At 39.8% G+C, this 15,506-nt stretch overlaps 1 protein-coding gene across 9 annotated transcripts in view; it reads right to left on the reverse strand.

The window, feature by feature from the left end:
- The window catches only part of PEAK1 (pseudopodium enriched atypical kinase 1), a 313,556-nt gene that overhangs the window by 33,669 nt on the left and 264,381 nt on the right, over positions 1-15,506 (reverse strand). For all 9 annotated transcript variants that reach the window (XM_027521585.1, XM_027521588.1, XM_027521589.1 and 6 more), the window contains one exon: positions 12,601-12,794. In XM_027521585.1, coding sequence (XP_027377386.1) covers positions 12,601-12,794 — 194 coding nt within the window. The remainder of the gene's footprint in view (positions 1-12,600; positions 12,795-15,506) is intronic.

Below are 15,506 nucleotides of genomic sequence, written 5' to 3' on the forward strand. Positions count from 1 at the left end.
ATAGGACAGAACATGAGCAAATCATATATCCAATAAGAGACTTGTATCCAGAATTTATAAATAACTCTAACAATGAAAAGATAAAGAATCCATTAAAAGTGGTCAAAGTGGGAATTCCCTGGTGAGCCAGTGGTTGAGAATCTGCCTTGCAATGAAAGGGATGTGAGTTCAATCCCTGGTTGGGGAACTAAGATCCCACATGCCATGGAGCAACTAAGTCCATGCATTGCAACAGACGATCCCACATGATGCAACTAAGACTGAAAGCAGCCAACTAAATAAATATTTTTTTTTAAAAAGCAGGCAAAGGATCTGCATAGACATTACTCCAAAGAAGATATACAAATAGCCAAAAAGCATGTATAAAGATGCTCAGCATTTCTCACTAGGTATATGCAAACCAAAACCACAAGACATCACTTTATATCCATTAAGCTAGCTTTAATAAAATAGATGAACAAGTATCAGTAAAGATATGGAGAAATTCAAACCTTCATACATTGCTAGCGGGAATCTAAATGATGCAACCATGAAAATAGTTTGTTAGTTATTCAGAAAGTAAAACAGTTACACATGATCCAGAATTTCTAATCCTAGGGATATATCTGAGAGAAATGAAAACATATGTCCACACAAGAACTTGTATTCAAATGTTCACGGCAACATTTGCATACAAGAGCCCAAAAGTGGAAACAACTCAGATGTGCATTAACTGATGAATGGATAAACAAAATGTAGCATAGCCACACAACATAATATTCAGTTCGGTTCAGTCACTATGTCGTGTCTGACTCTTTGTGACCTCATGGACTACAGCAAGCCAAGCTTCCCTGTCCATCACCAACTTCCACAGCTTGCTCAAACTAATGTCCACTGAGTCAGTGATGCCATCCAACCATCTCATCCTCTGTCGTCCCCTTTCCTCCTGCCTTCAATCTTTCCCAGCATCAGGGTCTTTTCCAATGAGTCAGTTCTTTGCATCAAGTGGCCAAAGTATTGGAGTTTCGGCTTCAGCATCAGTCCTTCCAATGAAGAGTCAGGACTGATTTCCTTTAGGATGGAGTGGTTGGATCTCCTTGCAGTCCAAGGGACTCTTAAGAGTCTTCTCCAACACCACAGTTCAAAAGCATCAATTCTTCGGCACTCAGCTTTCTTTACAGTTCAACTCTCACATCCATACATGGATACTGGAAAACCATAGCTTTGACTAGATGGACCTTTGTTGGTAAAGTAATGTCTCTGCTTTTTAAAATGTTGTCTGTGTTGGTCATAGTTTTCTTCCAAGGAGCAAGCATCTTTTAATTTTATGTCTGCAGTCACCACCTGCAGTGATTTTGGAGCCCAAGAGAAGAGTCTCTCACTGTTTCCATTGTTTCCCAAGCTATTTGCCATGAAGTGATGGGATCAGATGCCATGATCTTAATTTTTTGAATGTTGAGTTTTAAGCCAGCTTTTTCACTCTCCTCTTTTACTTTCATCAAGAGGCTCTTCAGTTCCTCTTCACTTTCTGCCATAAGGGTGGTGTCATCTGAGTATCTGAGGTTATTGATATTTCTCCCGGCAATCTTGATTCCAGCTTGTTCTTCATATTATTCAGCCATAAAAGAAATTAAGCCCTGATGTGTGCTACAATCTGTATGAACCTTAGAAACATTATGCTAAGTGAGAGAACCCAGTAATAAAAGACCATATATCATATGAAATATTTAGAAACACATAAATCCATAGAGATAGAAAGCAAATTAGTGGTTGCCACAGCCAGGGGAAAGGGAGAATGGAAACAACTGTTAATGGCTTTCTGTTTGGGGTAGGCTTCCCAGGTGGCTCAGTGGTAAAGAATCCACCTGCCAAAGTAGGAGGGGCAGGTTCAATCCCTGGGTTGGGAAGATCCCCTGGAGAAGGGTATGGGTAACCCACTCTAGCATTCTTGCCTGGGAAATCCAATGGACAGAGGAACCTGGCAGGGTACAGTCCACGGGGTTGCAACAGAGTCAGACAACACTTAGCGACTCAACAGCAACAATTGTGTTGAGGTGATGAAAATGTTTTGGAATTAGATACTGGTAGTGGTCGTATAATTCTATTAATAAACTAAAACTCATTGAACTGCACAGTCAAGAAGGGTGAATTTTATGGTATATAAATTGTATCTAAATATTAAAGCGAATCAACAATTCAGTCTTAGAAACCATCATAAATTCAGTTTTCAGTCATATCTTCCCATTATTCTGTGCTCTTAACATCACAAAAGATATAGGGGCTTGGCATTTATTGAACTCTTTCTGTGATGGCGAGGCCTCCCTCCTGGTGCTGTCCCAGCTCTATTCTGCCTCAGCTAATGTGTGAAGTCAAAACCATAGTTCATTTACAAGATGACAGAAATAGGCTTTGTAACAAACCTTCATTTTCCATTTGCTGACTCAGAAGATGCAGGAGGTTAGAAGCGGTGAACTGCACCAGCAGCTTATCTTCCTGGCCTGACTACTGTGGCAGTCTTCTGAAACCACTGTCTTCAGTTTTTCTTCCTTCACCACACTAACCATTAGAGACTTTATTCAAACACCAAATCTGATCATGGCACTCCTCCTGTACTTCAAAAATTCTGTCCTTGAGAATTTGGACTTGATCCCGAGGATGGAGTTTTGTTGCTTCAGCACAGAAAGAAAGCCTCTTATGACCCAGCCCTGGTTGTTCTGTTTCTCTCACGGCATTTTCCCGTGTGTCCTAAATCGAGCTACCAAACTGCTTGTGGTTTCCCCAGCACTCTTGGCTACTTCATGCTCTGTGTCTGTTCTCTTATTGACCCTCTTCCGGGAATGGTTTCTCTCTCCACTCATCTTTAAATGTTCTGCCTCTGAGGAATGTTTCTTACTCCACTTCAAAATTGCAAAATTGACCTCTCCTTCCTGGGGACCTCAGATGTATTATGTGAATATTTCTGTCTTAAGCACTTAGAATACTTGACTTGTGTCCCTATATGAATTCCCCATGGGTGTAATCATTGAGGGCAGACACTTGGCTCATTTATAGCCCAGGACAAAGCAAAGAGTCTGGCTGAGGGGGGAATGGAAGGAATGAATTAATAATGAACAAAAAGCAAAACCTAGAAACATGAGCCTATTCTCACTCCTTCCCGTGAGAATCTTTATGGGATGGCCATTTTCTTTCCATTTTTTTTTTTCTAAATAAGAACAGTCATGAAAACCAAGGAATGAAGGATTCCAAAAGTGCTTTCTTTTTCCTTTTCTTTTAAATGACCTCAGAACTGACAGGTGAGGCAAGTTCTAACACCATCAGCAGCTCTTTCACGCATATCAGGAGGTGCAAGAGGGCTGATTACGCCACTTCCCACCACCTTCAGAATAAAGTCCAAACTATTCAGGAAGTTGGGCAAGACTATCAGTCTTATCTGTCACTATTTCTCATCAACCTTCCCATAAGAATCGCTCAATTCCTATTCTTTTAATAGGTTCCCTGTTTTTACTTTTATATCTCTGCCTTAGTAAAGGTGTTCTTCCATCCTAAAGTGAAAGTGAAAGTATTAGTCACTCAGTCGTGTCTCACTCTTTGCGACCCCATGGACTGTAGCCCACCAGGCTTCTCTGTCCATGGAGATTCTCCAGGCAAGAACACTGGAGTGAGTTGCCATGCCCTCCTCCAGAGGATCTTCTGAACCCGGGTCTCCTGCATTGCAGGCAGACTCTTTACCATCTGAGCCACCAAGGGAGCCCCATCTCTACTGAAGCCATCCCTCCTCTCTACTCCCCACCCACAAGTGGGGAGCCATCACTTCTTCTTCTGTGTTCTCTTACCACTTTTCACTTTATGATAGCATTTTTAGCTTTTTATATCGTGTGTATTTTCGTTTTTTTTACACTCCCTTGGAACCTCTGGCGCGGTGTGAGACACGCAGCAGGTGTGCAGGAAACAGCTGCCAGACTGAAGGACAGTGTCAGCAGAGCTGGTCATCATTCCAAAACGAAAATGGGCAGCCAAGGCAGCAAGGAAACAAAGATAATTAATAGTGGCTTCTCTCTCCAAACAGTGGGACATGATCTCCTGGGAGCTAAGATTTCCACATGGGAATCAGAAACGTTTGCATTCCAAATGAAACCATGAACGTTTTACAGCCCATGCAAGGTCAAGGCATTTGCCCAAGTCTGAAAGTGTCCTAAGTTTTTTTTCTTCTGAGAAGAACAAGTTCTCCTAACTGAATTCCAATCATTTGGGTCAATGTTTTAAAAGCTTGGTATCTTAGCTGTTTTTATTTTAAACTTTTAATCCTGTACATTCTTCTCAAGCCTCTGGGACCAGACACTAAGCTCAGCTTTCAGCAGGCTTGATATAACATCACATACTCTACATTTTTGTGGCATGCCAGCTCTCTAAACAGGAAAAAAAAAAAAGAATGTGTTCTAAATCTTGCCTTGCTATAGACTAAAATGTTCTTTTGGACAAATATGTTTGACAAAACCATACTCAATCCCTACTTTCCTTTCTTTTTGAGTTTCTAAACTCTATCTTTATATTTTTTCTTCACTTAAAAATGTCTTCAGACTGACAAATAAGGCCTTATATCACTTTCTGAAAAGCAAATGATGAAAGATGGATTAAAAAGCAATAATTTACTGACACTACTTCAAAGAAGCAAAAAGGATGTTTAAAACTCCTCAGGAAGGAAAATAATTGATATGGGCTCTAAAAACTTACACAATTGGTTTAACAATAGAAAACAAATAAGAAAACTATTATCTCTAAATATCAACATTTTAAAGATGATTATACAGTGAAAAACTCAAAATAATAATTACATCAATAGAGATCTACTGTAAGGCACCAGATTTGAAGACACATTTGGGAAAAATCACAACAAATGTTTGCTTAAAACCTGACAATGACTATCATCTCAGGGTGCCAGGGATTAAAGGCACTTAAGAATGACCCATTTAGACAGAGACAGTGTGTTTGTGAGTACAATTAGCTCCTTATCCCAGTAAGACAGGAATGTCATGGTCTCCTGGTCAGTCTCCCTGCCTCAAGTCATCCTGTAAGTAGCTTCCAGAATGATCTTTAAGAAATCCTGATCACGCGGCTCTCCATTTCCTGTTGAAAAAGATACACTCACTGTGATACATACATACCATTTATGATTTGGCCTTGCTTTTCCACTCTGCCCCATTTTGCCAACTCTGCCTCCCTCACTCAGCACTTTAGCTACCTTTAATTAAGTACTTGTAGTTAACCAAACATTCATTTTTCTATCAAGCTTCAGGCCTTTGTGCATACTCTTCCTTCTACGTGGAATGTTCTCCCTTGTTAGTCTGGCAAATAGCTACTCTTTTGAGCTTAAAACTAGTGACCTTCTCTGAGACCATCCCAGGCAGGGGCTTTCACGGACCCTTTAAATATGCACTAGTATTCCCAGTGCCTCGCCTGGCTCGCAGGAGACAGCTGGCACTCAACAAATGAAAGTGTCAAAGCCAAAATAAGTGGAATATACTTTTCTACTTAAACTGTAGTTTCAGTCTTCATCCTGAATCTTTTCCCAGGGCTCATGACAAACAACACTGATGAGAACAGGAAGGGAGAGGATAACAGAAGAGACGGTCATCACTAACTGGGAAAGGTGCCCTGGAAATAGATGCCACACATACTGAGCACCAGCCTTGTCCGATGAGTAGCCTCTCCTTGACTGGCTCCAGCACTCACTGCATCACCCCTGGCAGTAGGCCTCAGCAGCTTAGGAGGAAGGGTCCTAAGCTACCTGGGCATTACCACTGTGCTAGGTTCCAGCACAGTTAAATGGAGGCACCAACTGGCAAACCACAGGGGACATCAACTTCACGCCAAATGATAAAACAAAGCTTCAAGATCACTTTAGGCTCAGGCTTAGCTTCAAATAAAGTGATGCATGGACCAGTTTAAAAGAATGTCAGTGGTGTAGCAGCTGACAGACTCAGTTTTTTAAAGCTTGCATTAGTGAGAACCTCTCCAAGAACAAGAGATTATTTATTTGGGGGTAAGTTATCTATGTAATTTAAATATTGTACTCTGCCAACAAATTCCAGTACACATGGGAAACTATTTTTAAATTGTGAATGCAGCCAACTTAAAAGATAGGAACACAGCCTATGGTTTCTTTTTAAATAGAGATAATTACATTTTTAGGAAGTACAACAAATGCACAAACAAATGTTCAAAGCTGTCACTCTCACTTTTTAAAAAATATCCAGATAATCTAAAAATGTGCAATTCTTTAATCTTTGGTTCAAATAATTAACTTTGTATTATGTGGCATAATGTCTGGCCCACAGAATTATTTGTTATGCCTCAATAATTATTAGTTGAATAAATGAATGAATGGTAATATATTCTTCAGAACAATTTTTTTTTAAAGCTGCCATTTATGATGACATTACTCCATAATTACAACATCAAGTGGAGTAGGAAATGGCAACCCACCCCAGTATTCTTGCCTGGAAAATTCCATGAACAGAGGAGCCTGGTGGGCTACAGTCCATGAAGTCATAAAGAGTTGGACACAACTGAGCTACTGAGCAGGCATGCACGCACAACAAGGCTGGCGATGTAATGACATTCCTTTAAATATAACTAACCTTTAAAATTTCACACTGATGGTCAATACATTGCCAAAGGAATTTCTGGGCATAGAAGCCTTTTAAGTGTTTTCTTTCAGTGTTTGATAGGTGCAGCCTTAAGGAGATGTTCTACGTAAAGTCAGATGAGGAATGTGAACAGTTTCACATGGAAAGGAAACGGAGGTATGAAAGTGAAAGTTGCTTAGTCATGTCCAACTCTTTTCGACCCCATGGACTATACAGTCCTTGGAATTCTCCAGACCAGAGTACTGGAGTGGGTAGTCTTTCCCTTCTCCAGGGGATATTCCCAACCCAGGGATCAAACCCAGGTCTCCTGCAATGCAGGCGGATTCTTTACCAGCTGAGCCACAAGGGAAGCCCAAGAATACAGGAGTGGGTAGCCTATCCCTTCTCCAGCAGATCTTCCTGACCCAGGAATTGAGCCAGGGTCTCCAGCATTGCAGGTGGATTCTTTACCAACTAAGCTATCAGAGAAGCCCCAAACTGAGGTATGGCTTACATAATTCCTTAACTGGGAAACCCCTGATCGAGTCTCATTTTAGAAAAAAGAGTTAGCTGATAAATGGAACATATAAAATAGGACTTGAAATTTTCCTATATGCAGTTTCCTCAGGAGAGCTCAGTTTCTGTAAACTGAATCTTACAAAATCAAATGCTAAGTCATTTTTGACACATTCATTCAAACGTGTTCTTAGCACCTTCTATGTGTTTTAGATAACATGTTAGGTTGTAGGCATAAAGAAGGAGGAACAGGCCAAAACTCTGTCCAGTAAAGGGAGACTGGAAAGATCTCTCTAAAAAAGTAATGTCTAGAGTACTTAGTTACAAAGTGAGTGAAGGAGAGCTAAAGTCACCAACTAATTTCCAGCAGAGTAGAAGTCATTACAAGCTCCTGATTTTAGTGCGCTGATAAAGAAGCCAAGTGCGCCACATAAAAATATAGTGATAATTCTTCTAGACACTTTGAGATAGACATAAGAAACATGGTGGAAATGTTGAAGGTCTGATTAAAAAAAACTTTCTATCACTTGTTCAGGAAATCATTTTGAATGGCAGATACCCTGCTAAATTCAGCTTGGGGTATTAAGGTATTATAGGTCAGGGTGTTTGGTGATTTCACGTCACCGTCGCCCAGAGGAAAACCATCACTTTGCAAGGGGCAACCTTCCTAAGGACCTGTCGAGTGCACAAAAGCCAATCATGATTTTTGTGCCTGCAGAACACAATACAAATCCACCAAATAACAAATTCTTTAAATCAGTGCTGTCCAGTCAAACTTCCTGTGATGATAAACACGTTCTGTATCCGCATGCTGAATACAGTAATTACTAGCCACATGTGGCTATTGAGCACTGGAAATGTTGTTAGTGACACTGAGGAACTGACTTTTTATCTATATTTTAATGAATTTAATTTTAAATAGCCATCTGTGGCTAGGGGCTACCATACTGTACAGTAAAGCTCTAAAATCTAATAATTAACCCAGTTATAAACAAAATAAAGTTTGCTTTTATTTATGTTACGGAGAAAAAAATGCAGCTGAATTAACCCTGGAGAAGGATCTCTGAGATAAAAAAAACGAATGGTTTGCATAAGTCAGTAGCGTTTTGTAGGAATGGTTGAAGCACAACAGTTCTTGTTGTACCACCGTGGAGAAAGGAAGCTGTCCCAAGGGTGGAGGTCTAGGGGGAGATTCTGAAGTAAGGTAATCAGGGCCTGGGCTTCCCAGGTGACTCAGCGCTAAAGAATCTGCCTGCCAATGCAGGAGACATGGGTTCAATCCCTGGGTCAGGAAGATACCCTGGAGAAGGAAATGGCAACCCACTCTAGTAGTCTTGCCTGGGAAATCCCATGGACAGAGGAGCGTGGTGGGCCACAGTCCATGGGGTCACAAAAGAGCTGGACATGACTTAGTGACTAAACATCAACAACAACAATCAAGGTCTATTCCAGTCCAGTTGTTTTTTGTTGCTGTTGTTGTTTTTTGATTTATTAGTTTTCCAAACTATCTAAGAAATGTGAGAAGTACAGAACAAGTTCAAACCATGTCCCTTTTGTTATTTTTAAGCTTTTTGAGTATAGCAAAGGGGCTCACCCATATATATACATGTATCCATTCTCCCCCAAACTCCCCTCCCATCCAGGCTGCCAAATAACACTGAGTAGAGTCCATGTGTTATACAGTAGGTCCTTGTTCGTTATCCACTCTAAGTACAGCATGTGTACGTGTCCATTCCAGACTCCCAAATGACCATTTCCCCCATTCATGCCCACCCTCTGGCAACCCTAAGCTCATTCTCTAAGTCTGTTTCTGTTTTGTAAATAAGTTCATTTGTACCATTTCTTTTCAGATTCCACATATAAGGGATGTGTTGCGATATTTTCCCTTCTCTTCTGCCATGGCCCTCTGTTTTGCCACAACGAGCAGACCTGGGGCACCAGGCCTGCCACAGTCCATCGCTGTTATCTGTCATATCTCCTCTGGCCCCCGCTGGCCACCTCGGGGGTCCTGTCTCCTCACTACATTTCACTCTATCCGTCATCAGTTGCACAAGCAGCTCACAGCTTTTTGGACTTACATTTTGTTGCTCCATTTAGTCAACATTTCTAATAAACATTTAAGATTATTTCTACTTTATTCTACATTTTCTGGCTAGCACATCAAACACATTGACAAATGAAAGCAGCAGTATATTTTGGGGTAGAAATAAGGGAACTTGACAATTATTAAGCTCTTCTATGAACCAAGCACTTCTTTTGCCATCAGCCCTACAAAGCAGATGCTACTAATTCTCTCATGTCAGATGAGGAAATTGAAGCTCAAGAATGGTAAATAACTGACCCACAGTCATGCAGGCAGGCAGTGATACAGCTGTCATAAGAACCCAAACTTGTCTGATTCCCCCAAACCTATGTTTTTTCCTACTAAGAAAAAAAAAAAATAAAGCATAACACTGCTTCCTAAGCCTACTTTTAACAATGCAGTTTTCAGAAATAAATTCCATAACGAAACATTACAGTAATCCTTAACTTCCCTCTGTCAGTTTCTTACATCAGATCATATGTTCTCTGATTCATTTTTTTTTTTAAAGAAGAAGACTAAGAAAAAATGAAAAAACAAGAAAGAAAGAATGTGTTTGTGGAGTGATTCTAGAATCTTTAAAAGGATGTGAAGTTATTACATTAAGAGGTTTTGTTTCCTTTTGGTCTTAAAACACATAACTTCTTTTTTTTTTTTTTTTTTAAAGCTACCAAGGCATCAAATCCTAAGAAATTACTCCAAGGGATAGTTTAAAACTTCATGCAAATGATTTATTGAAAATATTAAAAAAGGTACGTTCCAGATGCCACCTAAAATACTGTTCCATTAGGAAAACTAGCAATACCAACACAACAACAACAAAAACCCTACCAGTTTGTAGAACTGATGGAGCCAACTCTATCTATTATTCAGTTATTATTGTACTTACATAGTAAAGCCATGTACCATATCCTATGGAGTCAAGCATTGCCACTTAAGGAAGGCTAGGCAACATTTTATAAGCATCACATGCTTTTAAAAGTAAAGCAACAGGTAGAAAGAAAGTTATTTTTCTGATGGGGCATCTGTAACTTAGTATTTTTGTACTCTAATCAAATCTTTTACAAAAAATGTCTTAAAGTTTGTCTCTCAAAGTGGATGACTTAAAAATGGAAACACTTGCAGCCTTTCAGTATCTTTCAAGAATTTAGTGTTTATACTCATTTTAGTCTAGTAATATAGACAAACTGGGTTCCAATCTTGATTCAGTCCTTACTGGTTCTGTGACTTTGGGTAATGTACTCTGATGTACTTTCTTCATCTGAAAAATGGAGATAATAATTCCCAAGGTTGTTGTGAGGATTAAATGAGTTAATATACGTAAGGCACTTGGCATATTCATGAAAGTAATGCTCTATTTTTCTAAAAATCTATATAACTGAGAAGATAATAAGATAAAATAGTTAACTTTAACTGATGCAGGCTAATGGATATTTTTAAAGAAAAGATTCCATAAGATAACACACAATTAGTAAAAGTTTGCATATATCTACTGAGGACATCATGAAAGAAATTTTGGTGCAGTAAGAATGTCTGAAATGTAATTTCTGATATATACGCTGAGAGTATATAGTAAATAAAAAATAAAATTCTCATTTTTTAATGTTTCATAAAATGTAAAAGAATGGGAAAAGTTCAGTAAGCTCTGTGACTATAAAATCTATTCCCACTAGAAGATGGTATCCAAGATGGTTGCTTGGGTAAACTGCAAGGGTGTACTCTCCCCCAACCACAAGTCACAGAATACTTTGGGAACTTAGAATGGAAGTCTTCTCCTTATGGAATGTGTTTTCAGCTGCATGTGGGTTGTTATGATTTGAGTTTCCCAAAAGGACACAGTAAAGCATTTCTCCTAGTTTTATCTAACCTTTTGGTCTTCTTGCTGCTGCTGCTGCTGCTGCTAAGTCGCCTCAGTCGTGTCCGACTCTGTGCGACCCCATAGACGGCAGCCCACCAGGCTCGCCTGTCCCTGGGATTCTCCAGGCAAGAACACTGGAGTGGGTTGCCATTTCCTTCTCCAATTAAGATGCCCTTATTTCCAAGTACACTAGCTGATCTTAGAATGACTTTTCCTTACAAGAACCTGCTAGAGAAAAAAGACAAAGAAAGGAGGTGAGAAACTAGACAGAAGAATTGGCCAGTAGTCCATAAGAATCTTACTAGTGCCATGCATGTGGCAGTCGAGCTCATGCTACTCATCTCTCCTGACTTCATGGGAGAAGAGGACTAAGAAATCCTTGTCCAGCCCCAAGCTTTGCTTTTCAGAAGGAAGGAAACTCTGTGACACTCAAGGAAGGGAGAAAGTGTGATCAGAAGTCACTGGGCACTCAAGAAAGAAGAGTGAAGATGATTTCAAAGTGGAAGAATCTTTGCATTAACAGGTACATTAGAGATAATTTAGTTCAACCCTGTTTGTAGTGCAGGATTCTCCTTCACTGCATCTCTGAAAGATGATCCCTCAGGCTCTGCCTAAACACCTCCAATAATTGGGATCTTACCTCTTTGAGTCCACTAGCACCAAGTAAGAAATCTGCGATATATTATAGATTCTTTATATCATTCACATCCAGGTAACTACCAAGGTATTTTACCTCTCAAATATCTCTTAAATCTGTCCACTGTTCCCCTTCTCATTATCTTAGTTGAGGCCTTTCTTTCTCATCCTTTTCTGTGGTCCTGCAATAGTACCCAACTACCAGACTTTCTGCTACCAAATAATTCACCTCTAATCCATCCTCACATGGCAGACTGCAGTGGATGTTCTAAAACACAAATCTAGTCATGTCATTCCTCTGTTTAAAACCTTTTAATAATTCAATACCACAAACAGCCAAAACCCAAAAAACCTAGGTTTTAGCCTGAAATGCATGACCTTGTCTAACTCTCCAGTGCACACTTCAGCTACGCTAAATGGCTGTGATGTCCACATGTTCCAAGCTGTTTCACATCTCCTTGCTTTTTGCTCATGTTGCTGCCTCTGGTTGGAACACTCTTCTTTGCCTCTGTCAATGAGCTCAATAAGGAATATCTCCAGGAAGGCATCTTTTGACACCCTCCTCAATGTAATACAAAAAATATTCTGTGTGTATTCTCTATCACTGCACTTATCCTATTATACTGAAGTCATTAACTTATCTCTTTCCCGCCAGGTGAGTCTCTCATGGCAGGGACCATGTTAAACTCTTAGTGCATGACACAGAACTCATAGTAATGTGTTTAATACATGCCTAGTACATATTAAATACATGACTTTTTCAGATGTAAGTTAAAATTTATAACTCCAATTTCCAACTTTCACACCATGAAACAATAAAAATCATCTCGCTAGGGAAATAATGGCATTTGGCTAGTACATAAAAGGCAAAGTTTAAATACTACTTATATGACATTTGCACTTACCTAAATTGCTGTATGTTGCACTACAGGGATTCAGGTCCATAGGATCTGAAATGTCTTCTTTTTCCTCTTCTCTTTCCAGTTCAGGTAGGTGCAATGCTGGTGTGACTGAAGTGCAGCCCCCGCCATCTTGCTTCACAGCAACAGTTCTTGGATCCCGAGGAGAAAAATCCTCTGTCACTTCGTGGGTCACGTGACTGAAACAGATTAGACCATCACCACACTGGCTTCAAAGGTCTCTACTAAGATTTAGACTTATGGAAGGCACATACTTGCCATAAATGTAAATAACTGGCCCTATAGTCACAGCAATGGGTTATAAGCCCCAACATACTTGTCTGAAGATAAGGCAGTCTTTTACGCAGGGTGATATGTCTATCTATCCTGATTCATACTAACTGAGAATTCAGCTTGGTGGGGGTGGTATAGTAGGCTCAGAGGGAAGTTTGAGAATAACAGGTAAGGAAGGGAACTTCTTGTACATAGGAGGTTAGCAATAATGGGGATAGAGGGAAATGAATGCTTAACTAGTTGAAGACAAATATACTCAAGTATTTAAGAAAGTATTTAACATATTTACTATGTTTACCATACTATAGTACAGTCATCCCTTGGTATGTATCTTCAGGGGACGGGTTCTAGGACTCTCCACAGGAAATCAAAACCCACAGATGCTCAAGTCCTTTATATAACATGGCTGCAGTATTTGTATTATATACAAATACACCATTCCATATATGTTAAATCACCCCACGATTACTTCTAATACCCAATACAATGTAAATGTGATGCAAATAGCTGTAAAGACAATGCAAATGCCATGTAAATAGTTACCAGTGCATGGCAAAATCAATTTTTGATTTTTGGAAATTTCTGAAATTTTTTCCCTGTAATATTTTCAAACCTGTAGTTGGTTGAATCCACGAATATGGAACACACAAATTAATAGGGTGGACTGTGCTATAATACTATAACAAATATGAAATACTTTATAGTATTTATTTTATTCCACACTAAAGTATTTGTGAAACTATTTAGTAAAGGATCAGGAATAAAGCTGAGATTTAAATAAGGAAGTTAAGCAATTATATTCTGTAAACTGAGGCCAGGAAGCCTTTTTGCCAGGAGGACACTGATGCATCAACCTTTGCCTGTATGCATGCAGCAGGCAAGGCAAATGGAAAAGAAAGGTCTGTTCTCTAGCTAATCTTGTCTACTAACATGAATCTGAAGCGTGCCACTGGCCACATACCAGAGGATGGTCATCTATAATGCTTTTTGTTTCTCCAATCTTGTTTCTCTGCTGCTTGCTCATTCGCTTATAGCTAGCTCTTCTAGTCTCCCCCACATCCTAGCCTATCCGAACTGTCAACTCTGTTGCTATAAAGTACAAGGGGATGGAATGGTTATTAAATGCTGGTGGAGAAAACTGTCCTAGTTAGAAAATCTCATTGGGCTGGTCAATGGAACAAATTCAAAATCAGGCACATTTAATAGTTTCTGGTTCTACTAAAAGTATTCTTAGACTGTCACATACTCCCCAGCTTTTCTTCCTGTTTTTTCTTTTTAATGGGCAAAGAGAAAGAAAGAAAGGACATATCTTATACTCTGTTACATGTTATTTCTGGAATTTCAAATGGCAGTGAGTCATGGTGACATTTACAAGTTTCTTTAAAAGAGGTACTTGGTTTGATCATGTGTCACTAGAACATATATCACCTATGGACTTGAAGGAGTAGAGATGAAGGAAGAGCACTTTCTTGTCAATCTTTCATTATGGAAATTATGCATATACAGGAAAATAAGCCTTTAAGTCTACCGGATAAATTGTGTGTGGTCACTCAGTCATGTCTGACTCTTTGCAACCTCATGGACTGCAGCTTGCCAGGCTCCTCTGTTCAGTGATCTTCCTGGCAAGAATTCTGGAGTGGGTTGCCATTTCCTTTTCCAGGGAAGTCTGCTGGATATACAACTTCAAAAGTACTCTTCCAAAGCTGGCAGACATAGAGGTCTCTCTATCCTGCGAGTAAGCAATGAGTGGGAGGTACCATTATGGGATCTGGCTCCTGGAGATGGGGTGAGGTGGGAAGACTTTGGTTCACTAACAGCTAACAGGAGGGTGCATGTAAAGAGGAGCTAAATGGTAAAGCATGCTGCCTCTTATTAACCTAATGGGCTGCCATAGGTTATCAACCCAAAACAAAGCCAGTATGGAGCATACTATGGAGAGTCATAAAATCAAGATGGCAAGGGAGCTCTATTTCCATACATTAGTGAAGAAAAACAAAGTGACACTTCTGAGTCACTCTCAGATGTCACTTGGTGGTGGTGGTTTAATTGCTAAGTTGTGTCCGACTCTTGTGACCCCATGGACTGTATAGCCTGTCAGGCTCCTCTATCCATGGGATTCTCCAGGAAAGAAAACTGGAGTGGGTTGCCATTTCCTTCTCCAGATGTCACTTAGTATCAAGATTGTAGGTCACTGAGTAGTTATCAACACACTTCAGGAGAGGGAAAATGATCTCTGGGCAACAGTTAATATAAGCCATTTTTAACTTCAAAGCGATAAAATGATTAAAATATATCATCCCCCTTTGACAGGAAAAACATTAAACCTCCAGACACTCTCTTCTTACTCTAGAGTCAACTTGAGAGCTTTCTAGAAAGGTGTTTTTAGGTTCCTAATCTCTGCAGCCTTGCTCTTGCCTTTTTTCTTTCTTTGCCCAATCTCTCTTTTCCATTTGTCAAGAATGACTGGTGAAGCCCAGTTAAAAAGCCACGACTCCACCTTTGCTTGTCTATTTTCCTCCCGGGGAATGGGCTATTTCTATTAAGCCTATTGTAAAAACTACAAGAGTTACTGCTATTAAACCATGAGGAATTCCCTGGGCCTGTTTCCATATACATGA

This window comes from Bos indicus x Bos taurus, chromosome 21, assembly GCF_003369695.1.
Source record: "Bos indicus x Bos taurus breed Angus x Brahman F1 hybrid chromosome 21, Bos_hybrid_MaternalHap_v2.0, whole genome shotgun sequence".
NCBI classification, from domain to species: Eukaryota; Metazoa; Chordata; class Mammalia; order Artiodactyla; family Bovidae; genus Bos; species Bos indicus x Bos taurus.